The sequence below is a fragment of the Molothrus aeneus genome, assembly GCF_037042795.1.
Source record: "Molothrus aeneus isolate 106 chromosome Z unlocalized genomic scaffold, BPBGC_Maene_1.0 scaffold_55, whole genome shotgun sequence".
In the NCBI taxonomy this organism is placed as follows: Eukaryota; Metazoa; Chordata; class Aves; order Passeriformes; family Icteridae; genus Molothrus; species Molothrus aeneus.
Window position 1 is genome coordinate 542,848 of NW_027098762.1, and position 19,653 is coordinate 562,500.

General features: G+C 46.1%; 2 protein-coding genes across 3 annotated transcripts in view; one reads left to right on the top strand and one right to left on the bottom strand.

Annotated features, from left to right (window-relative positions):
- Positions 1-6,024, bottom strand: part of WDR7 (WD repeat domain 7) — a 43,872-nt gene extending 37,848 nt beyond the window's left edge. For both annotated transcript variants that reach the window (XM_066569929.1, XM_066569930.1), the window contains exons 1-2: positions 5,916-6,024; positions 285-453 (exon numbers count right to left, since the gene is read on the bottom strand). In XM_066569929.1, coding sequence (XP_066426026.1) covers positions 285-440 — 156 coding nt within the window. In that variant the 5' untranslated portion in view covers positions 441-453; positions 5,916-6,024. The remainder of the gene's footprint in view (positions 1-284; positions 454-5,915) is intronic.
- A 764-nt stretch (positions 6,025-6,788) lies between these two features.
- On the top strand, positions 6,789-16,043 carry TXNL1 (thioredoxin like 1). Its single transcript, XM_066569920.1, has 8 exons — positions 6,789-6,952; positions 8,154-8,250; positions 8,586-8,759; positions 9,003-9,125; positions 10,096-10,165; positions 12,840-13,012; positions 14,064-14,168; positions 15,804-16,043. The coding sequence occupies exons 1-8, from the start codon at positions 6,855-6,857 to the stop codon at positions 15,831-15,833; spliced, it is 870 nt and encodes a 289-aa protein (XP_066426017.1). The 5' UTR covers positions 6,789-6,854; the 3' UTR covers positions 15,834-16,043.
- The last annotated feature ends 3,610 nt before the right edge of the window (positions 16,044-19,653 follow it).

Here is a 19,653-nt window from a genome sequence, read left to right on the forward strand (position 1 = left end):
GGGAATGGAGTGCCAGGAAAAGGGGGAATGGCTTCCCACTGCCAGATGGGATATTGGGAAGGAACTCCTTTCCACAACACAATATTAAACACCTCAACTAGAAAGCAACTGGTTTAGAGCAGCTCCAAGAAATTGGAACGAGTTAAAAAAGGTGCTGCTCCTGTTGGAAGACCAGGAGGCAAAACCCCTCTTTGTAACCCCTGACAGCGCTGTGGGCAGGGCAGAGCAGGCGCCCGAGCGTGGGGAGAGGGAGGACAGGCCGAGGGGCACGGCGCCTCCATTACCTGCAGGTCAGGAGCCAGGTCCCAGAGGCAGATCTGCCCGTCGTGGCAGCCGGTGACGATGACAGAGCCATCCACGAGCAGCAGGGAGGACACGCAGTGCGTGGGGGCGCGCCGGCCCCACAGCACGATGGGCAGCACCAGGCTGTTCCCGGCCATGGCCACCGCGCGCCTGCAATCCCAACAGCGCAACAGCATCAGCCACGTCCCGGCTGCTCCCTTCCCTCAGGTGTCTGCCATCTCTTCCCCTCATGTTTCTGCTATCCTGTCCCTCTCTGTCTCTGCCGTTCTGTCCCCTCGGAGTTCCCGCCCTTTTCCCCTCACGTTCCCTGCTCTTATCCCCTCATGTTTCCTGCTCTTTCCCCCTCATGTTTCTGCCATCTTTTCCCCTCACGCTTGCTGCTCTTTTCCCCTCATGTTTCTACCATCTTTTTCCCTCATGTTCCCTGCTCTTTTCCCCTCATGTTTTTGCCATCTTTTCCCCTCATGTTTTCTGTCTGTTTCCCCTCATGTTCCCTGCTCTTTTCCCCTCATGTTTCTGCCATCTTTTCCCCTCATGTTTTCTGTCCGTTTCCCCTCATGTTCCCTGCTCTTTTCCCCTCATGTTTCTGCCATCTTTTCCCCTCATGTTTTCTGTCCTTTTTCCCTCATGTTCCCTGCTCTTTTCCCCTCACGTTTCTGCCATCTTTTCCCCTCACATTTCCCGCTCTTTCCCCCTCATGTTTTTTCCATCTTTTCCCCTCACGTTCCCTGCTCTTTTTCCCTCATGTTCCCTGCTCTTTTTCCCTCATGTTTTTGCCATCTTTCCCCTCATGTTTTCTGTCCTTTTCCCCTCATGTTCCCTGCTCTTTTCCCCTCATGTTTCTGCCATCTTATCCCCTCATGTTCCCTGCTCTTTTTCCCTCATGTTCCCTGCTCTTTTCCCCTCATGTTTCTGCCATCTTTTCCCCTCACGCTTGCTGCTCTTTCCCCCTCACGTTTCTGCCACCTTTTCCCCTCATGTTTCTGCCATCTTTTTCCCTCATGTTTTTACCATCTTTTCCCCTCATGTTTTCTGTCCTTTTCCCCTCATGTTCCCTGCTCTTTTCCCCTCATGTTTCTGCCATCTTTTCCCCTCATGCTTGCTGCTCTTTTCCCCTCATGTTTCTGCCATCTTTTCCCCTCACATTTCCCACTCTTTTCCCCTCACGTTCCCTGCTCTTTCCCCCTCATGTTTTTTCCATCTTTTCCTCTCACGTTCCCTGCTCTTTTTCCCTCATGTTCTCTGCTCTTTTTCCCTCATGTTTTTGCCATCTTTTCCCCTCATGTTTTCTGTCCTTTTCCCCTTATGTTTCCTGCTCTTTTCCCCTCACATTCCCTGATCTTTTCCCCTCACATTCCCTGCTCTTTTTCCCTCATGTTTTTGCCATCTTTTCCCCTCACGTTCCCTGCTTTTACCCTCATGTTTTTGCCATCTTTTCCCTCATGTTTCCCGCCCTTTCCCCCTCATGTTTTTCTATCTTTTCCCCTCATGTTTCCTGCTCTTTTTCCCTCGTGTTTCTGCCATATTTTCCCCTCATGTTTCTGGCATCTTGTCCCCTCCTGTCTCTGCCATTCTGTCCCCTCATGTTTCCCACCATTTTCCCCTCACATTTGGGAGGCCCCAGGATGCAGCAGATGAGGAACAGCAGACGGACAGACAGACATGACCCCCCAGGTATGAGGCAATAGTGCTGTTTATTTACTTTATTGGGGGGGGAAGGCTGCAGTCTCCCAAAATGCATAATATTATCCTTCAAACGAAAAGGGAGGGGAGTAAAAGTTGGGGGCCATACAGCACATCCCTGTGCACATAAGAATTTTTGCTCAAATCCCTCTTTTTAGAGTAATTTTGAAGTTACAAATGTTTTAAGTTCTGAGGCTGAAGCAGTTTTTATACCCCTGATGTTGTTATGTCCCTGCTACACAGACATTCATGTTGGGATATGGAATATGCTGCCTTAGGTGAAATCAACCTCATATAATCCACTGACAAACTGGATGCTGGCCACTCTCCAGCAGGAAATGGGTCCAGCACTATCTTTACAGCAACATTTTGGATATTCTGAACATATTGACACAAAAAACACAGTGGAATTTCAATTGTCCCTGGGCCAAAACGGTCTCAATGACTGGGAATAGCAACTCAAGTTGTGGCAATAAAACCCACTTGAATTTGCACAAGATTTAAACCCCACAACAACCCTGTGTTTGTGGTAGCAACATTCTGAGCTTGCCCAGCACTTCCATGCTGTTAGAACTGAGGTTTTCTTATCGGTGAAAAGGTCGTGTTAAATTAATAACCAAACACTCCTTGTGTACTATATCGTGGAGGTTTATGCTCTGAACTCACCCCGGCTCAAAGCAGAGCTCTGATTTAGGGGAGCATGAAATACGTGTGTTTTTGTGGGGTTTTTTATAGCTATATACATGTCTCCTACCCTGAGTTTCCCCAGGTCTGTAAACCTGTTTCACAGCACTTCAGAGGGAATAAATCTGAATTATGACAGAAAAATGAAGGTCACTCTGACCTGCACAACCTGTGCCAGCACCCCGATCTCTTCCAACAGGAATCCCTGTCATTCCTCATGCGTGTAAAAGCACAGGAGCTGTCACTCCATGTGCTGAGCGCTGCCACCCTCTGCAGCCAGAGAACTGGAACGTGACTGTGTCCGTGGAAAAAAGGGGGAAGGGAGCGAGCAAGGGCAGGCTAATGAATGGCTAAGGATTACACACGGCTCCCGGGAGGCTGCTGACAAGTCAGGGATCAACTCTGGGCTTGCCACAAAATCCACATCACCGAATCACTGATACCACATCAAATGACCCTTGCCAGGGAAGCAGCTCATTTCTGGCAGCCCACCGGCCCATCTTCATTAAAAGCTATTTAATTCAAGCTCGAACGTAATGATCAGGATCAATAAAGAGCAAAAATCCAGTCTTTCTGCACGCTGCAAACCACACCTGGCCCTGCAGAGTTAATTGTTATGCAATGCTGAATCAATTGCTCTGTCTGGACCATAAGAGCACAGAAAGAGAAATTAATTCAGCATTTTAAACAACATTTTAAACGAACCAAGAGCTACAATTAAACCAGGCTTGATTTGCAGGGAAATCGTCATAAAAATGGAATAAAAGCAGGAATAAAGTGTCCAAATGCAACAGACCAAAATGCAAATATCAACAACAAGAACAAAACCGCCCACAGCAAACATAAATACCCACTCAATTTTTGTGAGGAAACAAACCAGAAATGACTAAAGCAGGGCTGAAAAACACCAATGAGCAACACAAAAACCCCTTCCCAGTGCTCTGCTGTCCTACTGCTCCCAGTTCAGGGAACAAGTCACAGTGTTCCTGTGTCACCAGGCTGTCAAAAACAGCTGCATTTTTGGATAAATACAGAAAGTCCCCTGCTGGGGGCCAGCATTGCTGCTTGAGATCCTGTATTTAACAATTCTGCATTTAGAGCCACTTCTGAACACTTCCAACCCACCCCACTCTGAATGAGGGGAATTTTCAGAGGGAACATACAGGAGGGTATTACAACATACAAGAGCACTAGCACAAAACTAACCCTAAGAGATTCGGGATTTTCCATGCAGAAACCACATTACCAACCCCCTGACAGTCCCATTTCAAACCCAGTTCTCAGAGCATTTCACAGCAAGGCTCTGGGAGGGAGAGGAAAAACACAAACTACCTCTTTCCTTCTAGTTTTTGACTGTGGCAGCGCAAAGCCTTCATAAAAAACTTCCTTTTCAGGAAAAGCCACATCTTAATTCCCCAGGAACTTGGGTTCCACAGCTTAGCCCCAGCACGCACCAAGTGCAGCCCCTGGCAGCACCAAGATCCCTTTTTGTCCGAAAACAATCAATAATTCCATTTTTTGACATCAGTGATGACAAAGTACAGGAGCAAATCAGCACTGTCCCAGTGCCAAAGGGGCCCGAAAGCAGGCAGGGAATCACTGCACACCAATTCCCAGCACTCAGAACTGCCCCAAACCCTCTATTTCCTGCAGAAAAGGGAACTTGGAAATAGAAAATGGAGATGCCACGAGTACAATTCCTCCTGTGTCTCCATGGGGTAAATTTGTGTCTGTCCACAAGTGCCAAAATCCTGGTTTTCCTCCAAAAAGCCAGTGAGGCAGATTATCCTGTTATTCCATGTACACAGAGATATACACACATCATCCTTGTATTTATCTCCTTCCCTTGAAATTTTCTAACACAAAACCTTGCAAATAATAATAAATAAATAGTATAGAAATAATTCCAATCTTAGACATACAGTAAATGCAGGGATGTGGGAAACACATAACAATATTGTCCAATAAACAGAACAAATGCAGGGATGTGGAAAACACCTTCCCAAAATCAGGATTTTAAAAATATTTTAACAGAAAGCAATTATTGAAATGAGGAAATGAACCAAAAAAAAGTTAACTAGTGTGTGACTCTTTGAACTGCTCTGCTTGAAGGTGGGACTTAGGCACATTTAATCCCGGATCAGTTCCTATTTCAGTAAAGCCACTAAACTGATTGTTCCAGTACAAGGAATTAAACACTGAATCCAGGACTCCAACCCTTTCCAAGCTGTCTACCCAGAGATCCACACTGTGGATTTTTACAGCCAGAAAAGCCCCCAAAGAGAACAATCCCATGGGAGGAAGGGGTGAAACAGAAGCAACCCCACCTCTGTTACACCAGAGCAGCTCTTCCCAAACACTTTTATTTCCATCGAGGAAGGAATTAATCACAGGATTTGTGCGCACACTCCAATAACCTACCCCCAAAACACTAATAAATAGCACTAAATAGTGTTAAACAGTATACTATGGCTATAAATGGGCTATTTATGCATTTTAGGAAAATGCAATGATTTTAAAATTAATGACAGGTTAGACTTTCTGGTTGTTACTTAGGGATGGAAAGAAGGGACCATTGAGGGAAGGAGAACACAATGAGAACACCTTCCCTGGGTATGCAGGAGCTTCCAAACCTAGACAGAGAACAAAATAATCATTTGGGACACGAGACTGGAGTTAATTAACACCTTCGGAAGCCACTTGCAGGCTTTCCCGGTGCTTAATTTGATGATACACTGAAGCCACAGTAATTTTTCCTGTTTCGAACTGTCACCAAGGACAGTTATCCAAAGCAGCTGGAGCACTCCAAATCCCATGCCTGGGTGCCAAGCGCACACTGTCTGGCACAGGAGAGGGAAATAAACCCGGGGAGGGCTGCGAGGTAGCAAAAACAATCGGCATTAAAAGGCATTTAAGCCCCCCAGAGGATCCATTCCTGCCAGGAGCCTCTCCGTTAGCAGCGATGGAAACCTCCATCCATCCATTTAATAACCCGGCGCTCGTTTTGAGGTGAACTCTGATGAATTCCAAACCCCATCCTGCCCGTTACCGGTGTCCCGGGCCCCCTGGGCTCCGGCCCAGCCGAGTGTGGGTCCCGGAGCGCCCGGGTCCCCGCGCCTCCCGCTGCCGCAGCCTCCTCAGCGCTCCCGGCGCAGGGGATGCTGCGGGGCCTGCGGAGCGCCGCGGGCTCGCCCCGCGCTCCCGCTGGCAGCGAGCCGCTCTCCCGCCCCGGCCCCCGGTCGCACCTGTTCGGTCCCGGTGCCGGTGCCGGGGGCTGTCCCGGCCCTCACGCGTCCCGGGCGCCGCGGCCCCGCCGCGCTCGGTGCGGCAGCGGCCGGATGACAGCGCGTCCCGCGACACTGGCGCAAAGCTCCGGCCGGCGCGCTTGACGGCAAGGTGCCGCCGCCGTGGAAACTGCCGGGTGACGCTGAGGGCGCAGTGAACCGGTGATTACTTGCTAAAAAAATAATTCATTAGTTAGCGTTTACTGCAAGGCTTTTGAATTACAGCAGGCGAGAGTAGAGTGCTGGGGATATTCCCGGTGTTTAGCAGGAAAAGCGGAATTATGAGACATCTTGAAGTGACATTATGTTGTGTTCTAAAGTACGTTGGGAAGTTGTCAGGAATGACGCTGCAAATTGGGTCGGAGAAAGTCCTGGATTTAATTTTGGTTTTATTTTGTGGTTATTACAAGCACCTATATCTTATTTCCCCCCATTTGGCTTCAGCGTTTATTTCACAATTCTTTTCCGTATCGCGACAGCGCGACTTTATTAAAAAGAATAATTTAAGTAAGGTGGCAAAAATTTACATCAGCCATCCCCATAACGTCACCAAAAAACGAGTTGATGACGAAACTAGTACTAAAGTTTTATTTTGATATTTAAAATCGCGTCTCCTCTCACAAAATTCCCGCGCTTGCCCGTTCCCAAAATGGCCGCTGGGGGGCGCTTCGCCCACACGCCTGCCCGTTCTCAAAATGGCGGCCGGGGGCATCGCTGCCCGTTCTCAAAATGGCGGCCGGTGACGTCACTGCGTCCCGCACTGCCCTGCCCCAAGATGGCGGCCGGGCGGGAGCGGAGCGGGGCGGGCGCGCCTGCGCCCGTGCCAGCGGTGCATGCCGGGCGTCCTGCCCGCCGTGACGCTGCACATCGCACCCGGCACCGCCACCGGGGCCCGCGGCCATGGCGGGCGTGAAGGTGATCGCCAACGACACCGAGTTCCAGCCCGAGCTGAGCGCCGCCGGCTCCCGCCTGGCCGTGGTGAAGTTCACCATGAGGGGGTGAGTGAGGGCGGGGGGCGGCTCCTGCGCGCCCGTTCCCCCTCAGGCTCCCGGGAAGGGCTCCGCTCTTCCCGTGTTTTTATTCGGGGTTCCCCGGCGCGGTTTGCAGCGTGAGGGGCGCTCCGGAACGCGTCAGTGCAGTCGCAGCATCAGCGCCTTTCTAAGTTCCGTGATTTTTAACACAATGTTCCCAGGTCCTGGCATAAATTCCCGTTTTTCCCGCCGAACCCACTGCCCGCGGACCCGCCAGCCCTCAGGCGCTCTGAGGGAGCAGGGGCTGCGCTGGTGTAAAGCCCCGTTAAAGGGCAGGAAAGTGATGGGAACAAGGCACGGTCAACGCTAAATGCAACTTAAAACTTGGAAAAACATCTTTCGCCCCATAAAACTTGACTGGATCCGCACCCCATTTGCCCAGGACAAGTACATTATCCCTTTTCCCCTCCTCAGCAGGGAGATGTAACTGTGATGAAATCGAGATGAATTTGTCACCAAATGAACCTCGACATCTGAATGATTCCTGTTAATTTGTGAAATTAGGGAGAATAGTGATAATCTCAGGGATTTGGGGGTTCATAGGGCACCTCATTATTTTTTGGCTGCTGCCTCTTAGTTATGGGTGCTTTTTTGCCAATTTACTACGTCGTGGGTTTTTTATTCCACTTTTTGTTTCTCTTTCTCAGTGAGAAACTCCCTTTACGGGAATTGGTGCAGCTGAGCACTTCCTACACTTTTGTTGACGCAGAATAAATAAAAAATACACATTTTCATCCAAGCCAATGCAATTAAATCAGAAGAAACCAACTCTGTCTTCCCAGGGCCAAATAAATACGGGAATAACTGGTTATAGGTGTAAATGAGATTTGTTGTGGGAACAATTTGATACGTGTTGACCACTTAAGTTGTGTGTAAATACAATTTTTTTCCCAGGAGGTAGCATGGACTAATGATAGGAGTTTTTTGCTGCTTTTGCCCTCCTTTGTAACACTTTCTTGAGCGGGACTGTGGTGAAAATGCTGCAAATAAAGACAATAAATTGCAGGTTCCCATATGTCGTCCTTCACTGTATCACCCGGGCAGCCAGGTGGAGGGACTGTTCTTAAGCAGGATATCAGGAAGAGCAGGAACCTTCTAATTCCATTTGGGGCAGGCAATGACAAAGAACCAGAAGTGGAATTCAGTGGAAGTGTCCCTTTTCCCCCAGGTGTGGCCCTTGCCTGCGGATCGCGCCCGCCTTCAACGCCCTGAGCAACAAATACCCACAGGCAACGTTCCTGGAGGTGGACGTGCACCAGTGCCAGGTGTGTGCTCCAGAGCCTTCCTGCTGCCCGGGAATGGGGACAGGGGAGGGCACGGGAGCCCTGGCACTGATTGCTCCCAGACTGCGAGGACAGATCCCTCCTAAGGAGAAATGGCCCTGCTGGGCTGCCCTTCCTTTGAGCAGTGTAAAAGCGCAGTAATTCATTGATCCTCAGCCCCAAGTAGTACTTGAGGTATTGCACACGGCACCAGGGTGAATGACATAAATGTAAATAAAATAAAAGAAATAAGTGGGTTTATTGGTGGGATGAGGCAGCTCCCAGTGGTGCAGGTGAGATTGCCTGAGGCACTAATGGGGACTCACATCTGCTCCCAGGGCACGGCTGCCACCAACAACATCTCAGCAACGCCCACGTTCCTGTTCTTCCGCAACAAGGTGCGCATCGACCAGTACCAGGGAGCAGATGCCGTGGGCCTGGAGGACAAGATCAAACAGCACCTGGAGAACGATCCTGGCAACAGCGAAGACACAGACATCCCCAAAGGATACGTGAGTGTCTCCCCAGAGCTTTATTCTGTAGCTCAACTGGTAAAAAAATGGACTTGAAGTCAAATTTTAGGCAGAGCTGGCCGAGAAAACCACTTGTCTGGGCTCTCTTTTCCAGAAAAACTGTGAATATTGACATGTACACATTTAGTAAGAATGGAGAATCTCTGTAATCATTAAAATGCATTTTGTGTGCCGTGCTGTGGCTGTCCCAGCTGTGAGCAGCTGTGTGCTCTCTGTCCCCAGATGGATCTGCTGCCCTTCATCAACAAGGCTGGCTGCGAGTGCCTCAACGAGAGCGACGAGCACGGCTTCGAGAACTGCCTGCGCAAGGACTCCTCCTACCTGGAGTCCGACTGCGACGAGCAGGTGTGCTGCACATGGTCCAGGGACCCTCTGCTGAGGGGCTGGGGCCTTCAGGAGAGGGACTGCAGCCCATGGATCCGGGCATGTTCTCCCGCAGGAGCCCATGGATCCGGGCATGTTCTCCTGCAGGGGCCCATGGATCCGGGCATGTTCTCCTGCAGGGGCCCATGGATCCGGGGATGTTCTCCTGCAGTGCTGCCCATGGATCCAAGGCAGTGCTGCCCAGGGATCCGGGCATGTTCTCCCGCAGGAGCCCATGGATCCGGGCATGTTCTCCCGCAGGAGCCCATGGATCTGGGGATGTTCTCCTGCAGGAGCCCATGGATCCAAGGCAGTGCTGCCCAGGGATCCGGGCATGTTCTCCTGCAGGAGCCCATGGATCCGGGCATGTTCTCCTGCAGGGGCCCATGGATCCGGGCATGTTCTCCTGCAGGGGCCCATGGATCCGGGCATGTTCTCCTGCAGGGGCCCATGGATCCGGGGATGTTCTCCTGCAGTGCTGCCCATGGATCCGGGGATGTTCTCCTGCAGTGCTGCCCATGGATCCAAGGCAGTGCTGCCCAGGGATCCGGGCATGTTCTCCCGCAGGAGCCCATGGATCTGGGCATGTTCTCCCGCAGGAGCCCATGGATCTGGGGATGTTCTCCTGCAGGGGCCCATGGATCCAAGGCAGTGCTGCCCAGGGATCCGGGCATGTTCTCCCGCAGGAGCCCATGGATCCGGGCATGTTCTCCTGCAGTGCTGCCCATGGATCCAAGGCAGTGCTGCCCATGGATCCGGGGATGTTCTCCCGCAGGCTCCAAAGGTTTCCCCCCTGAGGATGCCCAGGCCCAGGGCAATAAGGGGCCAGGATGGGTGGAACAGGAGAAGTGAGCCCAGCATTTTGTTCCAGAGCTGCCTTATCCCTGGTTCCTGTGCTGGGCTGGTTCCAAGTGCAGAAATCAGGGGGTAATTTTGGTTTTTCCTTCCACAGCTGCTCATCACTGTAGCTTTTAGTCAGCCTGTCAAGCTGTACTCTATGAAACTGCAGGGCCCAGACAATGGTGAGTGCTGCAGGTAGAATGATTTATTGTTGGTTGGTGGGCAAAAATTAGAGTTTGACACACAAATCACAGGATTTATAATTGATTGATACACAAAGTATTCATTATAGTTTGATACACAAAGAGAAGTGATACACAAATCAAAATGTTTATTATAGATTGACACACAAAGTGTTTATTAGAGATTTATGCACACAGAGAAGTATTTATTATAGACTGATATACAAATGAAGTATTTCTTACAGTTTGATGCACACATAGATTTATTATAGACTGATACACAAATACAAGTATTTCTTATAGATTGATAATCTATACACAAATATATGTTAAGTATTTATAAGAGATTGATAGAGACATATAAGTATTTATTATAGATTGATACCCAAATTATTTATTGTAGTTTAATACACAAATAGAAATATTAGAGATTGATTCACAGGCAGAAGTGTTTATTATAGATTGATAGACAAAGAGAAGTGTTTGTTATTTATTGATACACATTTACAAGTATTTATTATGGACTGATACACAAATAGAAATATTCATTATAGATTCATACACACATAGAAATATTTATTATAAATTGATACACAATTTATAAATTGAAATATTTGTTACGGATTGATGCACACAGAAGTATTATACATCGATACAGTAAAAGAAATATTTATTATAGGTTGATACACAAATAAAGTATTTATTATAGGTTGATACACAAATATTTACCATACTTTAACACACAAACAGAAGTGTTTATTGCAGTTTGCTACACAAAAAGAAGTGGTCATAGTTTAGTAGGCTGCAGAGAGAACCTGGCTATAATTCCAGGCTGGAGTGAGAGCCATTGAAATCTTCCCCATGTTCTGTAGTAACCCAATCTCCTGGCTGGGTTCTGCCATCCCTGGCTCTGTAATTCCCATTTCCCTGTGTGTGTGTGTCCAGGGCAGGCCCAGTCCATCCCTGGGTCTGTAATTCCCATTTCCCTGTCTGTGTCCCCCAGGGCAGGCCCCAAATCCATCCCTGGACTCTGTAATTCCCGTTTCCCTGTGTGTGTGTCCAGAGCAGGCCCCAAATCCATCCCTGGCTCTGTAATTCCCATTTCCCTGTGTGTGTGTGTCCAGGGCAGGGCCCCAAATCCATCCCTGGGTCTGTAATTCCCATTTCCCTGTGTGTGTGTCCAGGCAGGCCCAGTCCATCCCTGGGTCTGTAATTCCCATTTCCCTGTCTGTGTCCCCCAGGGCAGGCCCCAAATCCATCCCTGGACTCTGTAATTCCCGTTTCCCTGTGTGTGTGTCCAGAGCAGGCCCCAAATCCATCCCTGGCTCTGTAATTCCCATTTCCCTGTGTGTGTGTGTCCAGGGCAGGGCCCCAAATCCATCCCTGGGTCTGTAATTCCCATTTCCCTGTGTGTGTGTCCAGGCAGGCCCCAGTCCATCCCTGGGTCTGTAATTCCCATTTCCCTGTGTGTGTGTCCAGGCAGGCCCAGTCCATCCCTGGTCTGTAATTCCCATTTCCCTGTGTGTGTGTGTCCAGGGCAGGCCCAGTCCATCCCTGGGTCTGTAATTCCCATTTCCCTGTGTCTGTCCCAGGGCAGGCCCCAGTCCATCCCTGGCTCTGTAATTCCCATTTCCCTGTGTGTGTGTGTCCAGGGCAGGGCCCCAAATCCATCCCTGGCTCTGTAATTCCCATTTCCCTGTGTGTGTGTCCAGGGCAGGCCCCAAATCCATCCCTGGGTCTGTAATTCCTGTTTCCCTGTGTGTGTGTCCAGAGCAGGCCCCAAATCCATCCCTGGCTCTGTAATTCCCATTTCCCTGTGTGTGTGTCCAGGGCAGGGCCCCAAATCCATCCCTGGGTCTGTAATTCCCATTTCCCTGTGTGTGTGTGTCCAGGGCAGGGCCCCAAATCCATCCCTGGGTCTGTAATTCCCATTTCCCTGTGTGTGTGTCCAGGGCAGGGCCCAGTCCATCCCTTCCATCCCTGGGTCTGTAATTCCCATTTCCCTGTGTGTGTGTGTCCAGGGCAGGCCCAGTCCATCCCTGGGTCTGTAATTCCCATTTCCCTGTGTGTGTGTGTCCAGGCAGGCCCCAAATCCATCCCTGGCTCTGTAATTCCCGTTTCCCTGTGTGTGTGTCCAGGGCAGGCCCCAAATCCATCCCTGGCTCTGTAATTCCCGTTTCCCTGTGTGTGTGTGTCCAGGGCAGGGCCCCAGTCCATCCCTGGGTCTGTAATTCCCATTTCCCTGTGTGTGTGTGTCCAGGGCAGGCCCAGTCCATCCCTGGTCTGTAATTCCCATTTCCCTGTGTGTGTGTGTCCAGGCAGGCCCAGTCCATCCCTGGTCTGTAATTCCCATTTCCCTGTGTGTGTGTCCAGGCAGGCCCCAGTCCATCCCTGGGTCTGTAATTCCCATTTCCCTGTGTGTGTGTGTCCAGGCAGGCCCCAATCCATCCCTTCCATCCCTGGTCTGTAATTCCCGTTTCCCTGTGTGTGTCCCCCAGGGCAGGGCCCCAAATCCATCCCTGGGCTCTGTAATTCCTGTTTCCCTGTGTCTGTCCCAGGGCAGGGCCCAGTCCATCCCTGGGTCTGTAATTCCCGTTTCCCTGTGTGTGTGTCCAGGCAGGCCCCAGTCCATCCCTGGCTCTGTAATTCCCGTTTCCCTGTGTGTGTCCCCCAGGGCAGGGCCCCAAATCCATCAAGATTTTCATCAACCTGCCGCGCTCCATGGACTTTGAGGAGGCGGAGCGCAGCGAGCCCACGCAGGCCCTGCAGCTGGGCCCCGAGGACATCAGGGAGGATGGCATCGTGCAGCTGCGCTACGTCAAGTTCCAGAATGTCAACAGTGTCACTGTGAGTGCCGCCGGCCCGGGGGCGGCACTGCTCCGCTGGTCCTCGTTTCCTGTCAGAGCCCAGCCGGGCAGGGCCTGGGCCACTGGGGAATCCCAGCTCTGGGGGTGAACAGGTGCCAGCAAAGCAGAGCTGCTCTCTGAATAGTTATGGAATGGGGAGCCAGAGACCTGTGTAATGGAGATAAAGCTCCCACAGCTGGAGCAGCTGGAACGGGTGTGCAAATGTCAGAACCCAGGACACCCCTCTGGCTGCCCAGGACGGCTCAGAAGCCCAAAACACCTTGGGTTTGGGTTTGATTGTGACCCAGGGAGCAAGTTCCCAACCTTAGATGGAGATCTGCAGGCCACAACAGCTTCGGTGGAATAGCAGTGAAGTTATCATGGGGTGGAAAAGCAGATTTGGGGGTTCTGGAATGGAGATCCAGGGGGCAAGGTGGGGGGATCTGGGTGTGCCCAGCCTTTCTCCTGCTTCTCCTTGGCCTCCATCCTCTGCTGTGAGGGTGGCACTGTGGGTTGGCTTAGAGTAGAAGCTCCCTGTCTAACACAGTTATTGTAAACCTTGCGCAGGCAGCTTTTAGTGTAAGGACAGAGCACAGAGTGCTGGGGCTGTCCTGCTGGACAGACCTCAGCAGGAGCAGGGAAAGAACTTTCTAGATAAGGTACAATAAACAGCCTTGAGAGCCCTGGCTCCTTCTTCAAGTGCCAGCCTGGGAAAAGAGACTTTTAACTCTTCTTGAATCAGCCTGATCCCAGCAACGAGGAGCTGACCCCATGTTTCACGAGGCTAGTTTATTATTTTCTGTTCTCTATGTTACTAAAGCTACACCAAAAGAAGAAAGGATTTCATCAGAAAGCCAGCAAGGGATAGAAAGGATTGATAATAAAATCTTGTGATTGGCCATTGATTAGAAACAACCACGTGGAACCAATCCCAGACGCACCAGCAGCAGATAATGACTCACTGTGGTCCTGAGGCCTCTCAGAAAAAAGGGTTTTCCAGAAATTCCAATCTGAGATGCAAACCCAGCCCTTATTTTGGTTTGCCCGTGCAGTTGTTCGTGCAGTCCAATCACGGCGACGAAGAGACGACGCGAATCACCTACTTCACCTTCATTGGCACCCCAGTGCAGGCCACCAACATGAACGACTTCAAACGAGTGAGTGCCAAACCCCGTCTGAGAAATCCTCCCTTCCACTGACTTCTGTTTGAAAAGAAACTCCTCCGGTATTCACGGTCCAAATTGCAGAGCCCTGACACCAGAATTCTAGCAGCAAAACTTGATCTGAACTACAACTTCATTCCTTTATTGAACTCAAACTTCATTTCTTCTTTGAACTCAAACTTCATTCCTTTATTGAACTCAAACTTCATTTCCTCTTTGAACTACAACCTCATTTCTTCTTTGAACTAAAACTTCATTTCTGTCCTGCTAAGAACATTCAAAACTCATTCTGCTGCTCTAAAATAAACACAGCCTTCACTTCAGACCTCCCTCATTCTCCCAGACTGCAAACACTGCCTGTTTCTTTACTTCCAATTGCTTTTGCCATTTTCCCCTCTTTTTCTCCTGGCTTTTCTACTTTTTCCTTTCTTTTACCTATTTATTCCCATTTCCCCTCTCACTTTTCCCCAAAATCCCTTTTTTTTTGGTCAACTAACACATCTGGAGCAGCTGTAGGTGTTAATGCAGGGATGAAATGAAAGTCCCAATTTTCTTCTATTTTTTCTACTTTTTCCTTTCTTTTACCTATTTATTCCCATTTCCTCCCTCATTTTTCCCCAAAATCCCATTTTTTGTGGTCAACTCACACATCTGGAGCAGCTGTAGGTGTCAGTGCAGGGATGAAATGAGAGTCCCAATTTTCTTCTATTTTTTCTACTTTTTCCTTTCTTTTGCCTATTTATTCCCATTTCCTCCCTCATTTTTTCCCCAAAATCCCCATTTTTCTCCCTTTCCCTCATTCTCCTGCCTTTTTTCCTGCTTTTCCCATCTTTTTCATTTTCCCCAAAATCCCATTTTCCACCAAAATCCCCAGTTTTCTCATTTTTCCTCATTTTCCTGCCTTTTTTCTCCTTTTTTCATTCTCCTCACCATAACCATTTCCCCCCTGTAAAATACTTCATTTTCCCCCAAAAATTACCATTTTTTCCCTATAAAATTCCCATTTCATCCCAAAATCCCAAGAAATGGGGATTTTGGGGCAGAAAAGAGGGAATTTCAATGGGGAAAAAAGGGAATTTTGATGGGAGAAAAAGGGAATTTTGGGGAAGAGAAAAGCGAACTTTGCAGGGGAGGGAAATTGGGGATTTTTGAGGGGAAAATGGGGATTTTTGAGGGAAAATTGGGCATTTTTGTGGGGAAATGGGGATTTTTGAGGGGGAGAAAAGGGAATTTTGGGGAATAGAGAAATGAACTTTGCTGAGGACGGAAATTGAGCATTTTTGGAGGGAAATTGGGGATTTTTGAGGGGAAAAAGGGAATTTTGGGGAAAAGAAAAGCGAACTTTGCTGGGGAGGGAAATTGAGCATTTTTGAGGGGGAAATGGGGATTTTTGAGGGGAAAAAAAGGGAATTTTGTGGAAAAGAAAGGCGAACTTTGCTGGAGAGGGAAACTGAGCATTTTTGAGGGGAAATGGGGATTTTTGAGGGGAAAAAAGGGAATTTTGGGGAAGAGAAAAGCGAACTTTGCAGGGGAGGGAAATGGAGCATTTTTGGGGGGGAAATGGGGATTTTTGAGGGGAAAAAAGGGAATTTTGGGCAAGAGGGTTGACTGTGCTGTTTCCTCCTGCAGGTAGTGGGCAAGAAGGGCGAGAGCCACTAGGGAGCCATGGCCAGCCTGGTTCCCTGTCGCCATTCCCGCACCGGTGCTGCCGTGAGCAGGGACTGTCCCTGGGGTTGCTGCCATTCCCAATAAACCATTGCTTTAGCTGGGCCATCTTCCTCCTCTCCTCCTCCTCCTCCTCCTCCTCGTGCTCCTCCTCGTGCTGCTGCTGCTGCTGGATTTGTAAATAAAAGCGCTGACTTTTGCCAAGGTGCAGGTTCTGATTGCAGGGATGCGTGCACGGAGCCTGGGGCCGGGCTGCTGCAGGGGCGAGCGAGGCAGGAAACGCAGCTGGAGCCATTCGGGTATTTATGGTATTTATAGGGTGCATTTCCTACAAATCCAGTGCAGGAAACACAGCTGGAGCCATTCGGGTATTGATGGTATTGATAGGGTGCATTTCCTACAAATCCAGTGCAGGAAACGCAGCTGGAGCTATTCAGGTATTGATGGCATTGATAGGGTGCATTTCCTACAAATCCAGTGCAGGAAACGCAGCTGGAGCTATTCAGGTATTGATGGTATTGATAGGGTGCAATGTCTGCAAATCCAGTGCAGGAAACACAGCTGGAGCTATTCAGGTATTGATGGTATTGATAGGGTGCAATGTCTGCAAATCCAGTGCAGGAAACACAGCTGGAGCTATTCAGGTATTGATGGTATTGATAGGGTGCATTGTCTGCAAATCCAGTGCAGGAAACACAGCTGGAGCTATTCAGGTATTGATGGCATTTATGGCATTGATAGGGTGCATTTCCTACAAACACAGCTGGAGCCATTCGGGTATTGATGGCATTTATGGCATTGATAGGGTGCAATGTCTGCAAATCCAGTGCAGGAAACACAGCTGGAGCTATTCAGGTATTGATGGCATTTATGGCATTGATAGGGTGCAATGTCTGCAAATCCAGTGCAGGAAACGCAGCTGGAGCCATTCGGGTATTTATGGCATTTATGGCATTGATAGGGTGCATTTCCTACAAATCCAGTGCAGGAAACACAGCTGGAGCTATTCAGGTATTGATGGTATTGATAGGGTGCATTGTCTGCAAATCCAGTGCAGGAAACACAGCTGGAGCTATTCAGGTATTGATGGTATTTATAGGGTGCATTGTCTGCAAATCCAGTGCAGGAAACGCAGCTGGAGCTATTCAGGTATTGATGGTATTGATAGGGTGCATTGTCTGCAAATCCAGTGCAGGAAACACAGCTGGAGCCATTCGGGTATTGATGGCATTTATGGCATTGATAGGGTGCAATGTCTGCAAATCCAGTGCAGGAAACACAGCTGGAGCCATTCAGGTATTGATGGCATTGATGGCATTGATAGGGTGCATTTCCTACAAACACAGCTGGAGCCATTCGGGTATTGATGGCATTTATGGCATTGATAGGGTGCATTTCCTACAAACACAGCTGGAGCCATTCGGGTATTGATGGCATTTATGGCATTGATAGGGTGCAATGTCTGCAAATCCAGTGCAGGAAACGCAGCTGGAGCTATTCAGGTATTGATGGCATTGATAGGGTGCAATGTCTGCAAATCAAACAGAAATATTTATCCTAGATTGACACACAGATTATTGATCATTGATTGATCCACACATAGAAATATTTATTACAGATTATTGATTATTGATTATAGATTGATCCACAAATAGAAATATTTATTCCAGATTATTGATTATTGATCCACAAATAGAAATATTTATTCCATATTATTGATTATTGATCCACAAATAGAAATATTAATCCTAGATTGACACACAGATTATTGGTTATAGATTTATCCACAAATAGAAATATTTATTCCAGATTATTGATTATTGATCCACAAATAGAAATATTTATTCCAGATTGACACACAGATTATTGATCATTGATTGATCCACAAATAGAAATATTTATCCTAGATTGACACAGATTATTGATTATTGATTGATCAACAAATAGAAATTTATTCCAGATTGACACACAGATTATTGATTCTTGATTATTGATCCACACATAGAAATATTTATCCTAGATTGACACACATCAAGAAAAATAAAAAACAGAATAAAAACCCCCAAAGAAATAGGAAAAAAACCCAAAAGGAAACGCCCAAAACAAGAATAAGAATGAAAAAAATAAAATTGAAACCCTAAAAAACCCCAAATAAAAATAACCATTAAAAAACCAAAACCAGCCCCACAAAATATTAAAAAAATAGTTGAAATAGGAAAATAGTTTGAAAAAATTCTAAAAATCTAAAAAACTCCACAAAAAGATAATAAAAATAAAATAAAAAAATTAAAAAGCACAATAATAAAAAATAAAGAATAATAGGAAAAAACCCGCAAAGAAATAGAAAAGCCCTGAAAAGCTCCCAAAATAAAAATAACAATTAAAACAAAAAAAGAGAATTAAAGCCAGCCCCACAAACCATGAAAAAATAATTTAAAAAGAAAAATAGATAAAAGACACAAAAATCAAAAACAAAAAACCCTCCTGGAAAATAAAATAAAATAAAATAAAATAAAAATAAAATCAAAATAAATAATAAAATCAAAAACCAGAACCCACCAAAATAATAAAAAATAAAGTAGGAAAACACGCAAAAAATAAACCCCACCAAATGAAAATAATAATAATTCAAAATAAAATGAAACCCAGAAATTCCAAAATAATAAAAAATAAAAAAAAGAGAAAAGCAGGTAAAAAATAAAACCTCGTCCCAAAATCCAAAAAAATCATTAAAAATAGAAAAAAAAACCACACCAAATTTACAATAAAATGGAAAACACCCCCCAAAAATGGAAAAATAATTAAAAATGTAAAAACCCCCAAAGAGAAACCCACAAAAAATTGAAGAAATAATAAAAGTGAAAAGCATCAAAATTTGAAAATAATTCAAAATAGAAAAACCACAAAAACCCTGGCAAAAATAAAAATGAAATAAAAATCGACTAAAAAAGTGAAATTAAAATTAAAACTCAATTTAAAATAAAAATCAATTTAAAATTAAATTAAAAGTTAAAATTAAAATTAAAAACACCCCTCAAAAATGGAATAGAATTACAAATAGAAAAACCCCACAAACCTAAGAACTCCAAAAAATTTAAAAAAAATTTAAAAACCAAAGCGAAAAATGAAAGAAAAACCAAAAACCCCCAAAATAATAAAAAAAGGGGAAAAAAATAAAAACCCTAAAAAAAATACAAATGAAAAGAAAACACCAGAAAAAACCTTTAAAAATAATTAAACAAAAAGAAAAATACAAAAAACCCCACAAAGGAAGAAGAAAAAACCCTTTAAAAGCCTGAAAAATAAATTTTAAAATGAACTTCAAATGGCAAAATAAAAGAAAAAATAATAAAAATAGAAAAATAATAAATAATAAAAATAATAAAAATAGAAAATCTAAAAAAAACCAAACAAAATTAAAAATATAGAAAAAGATTTCAAAAACTTTCGAAGGAACAATAATTTTAAAAAACACACAAAATTCAAACCTATAAGAAATGGCCCACAAATGATAAATACAATTAAGAAATAAAATCAAATAAAATTAAGGAATTAAATAAAATTAAAAAATAAAATAAAATGAAATAAAATAATAAAATAAAATAAAATAAAAATAGCAAAAATAATTTTAAAAAAACCACAATAAAATGAAATTAGGAATAAAAAAGAAAAAAACAACCCCACAAAAGATAAAAAGAATAAAAGAAAAAATTAAAAATAAAAAAATAATTAATATTAAAAAATTAAATCATTTAGAGATCAAATCAAAGTTAGTTGAAATAATATATAAGAAAAATTAAATCAAAGTAAAATA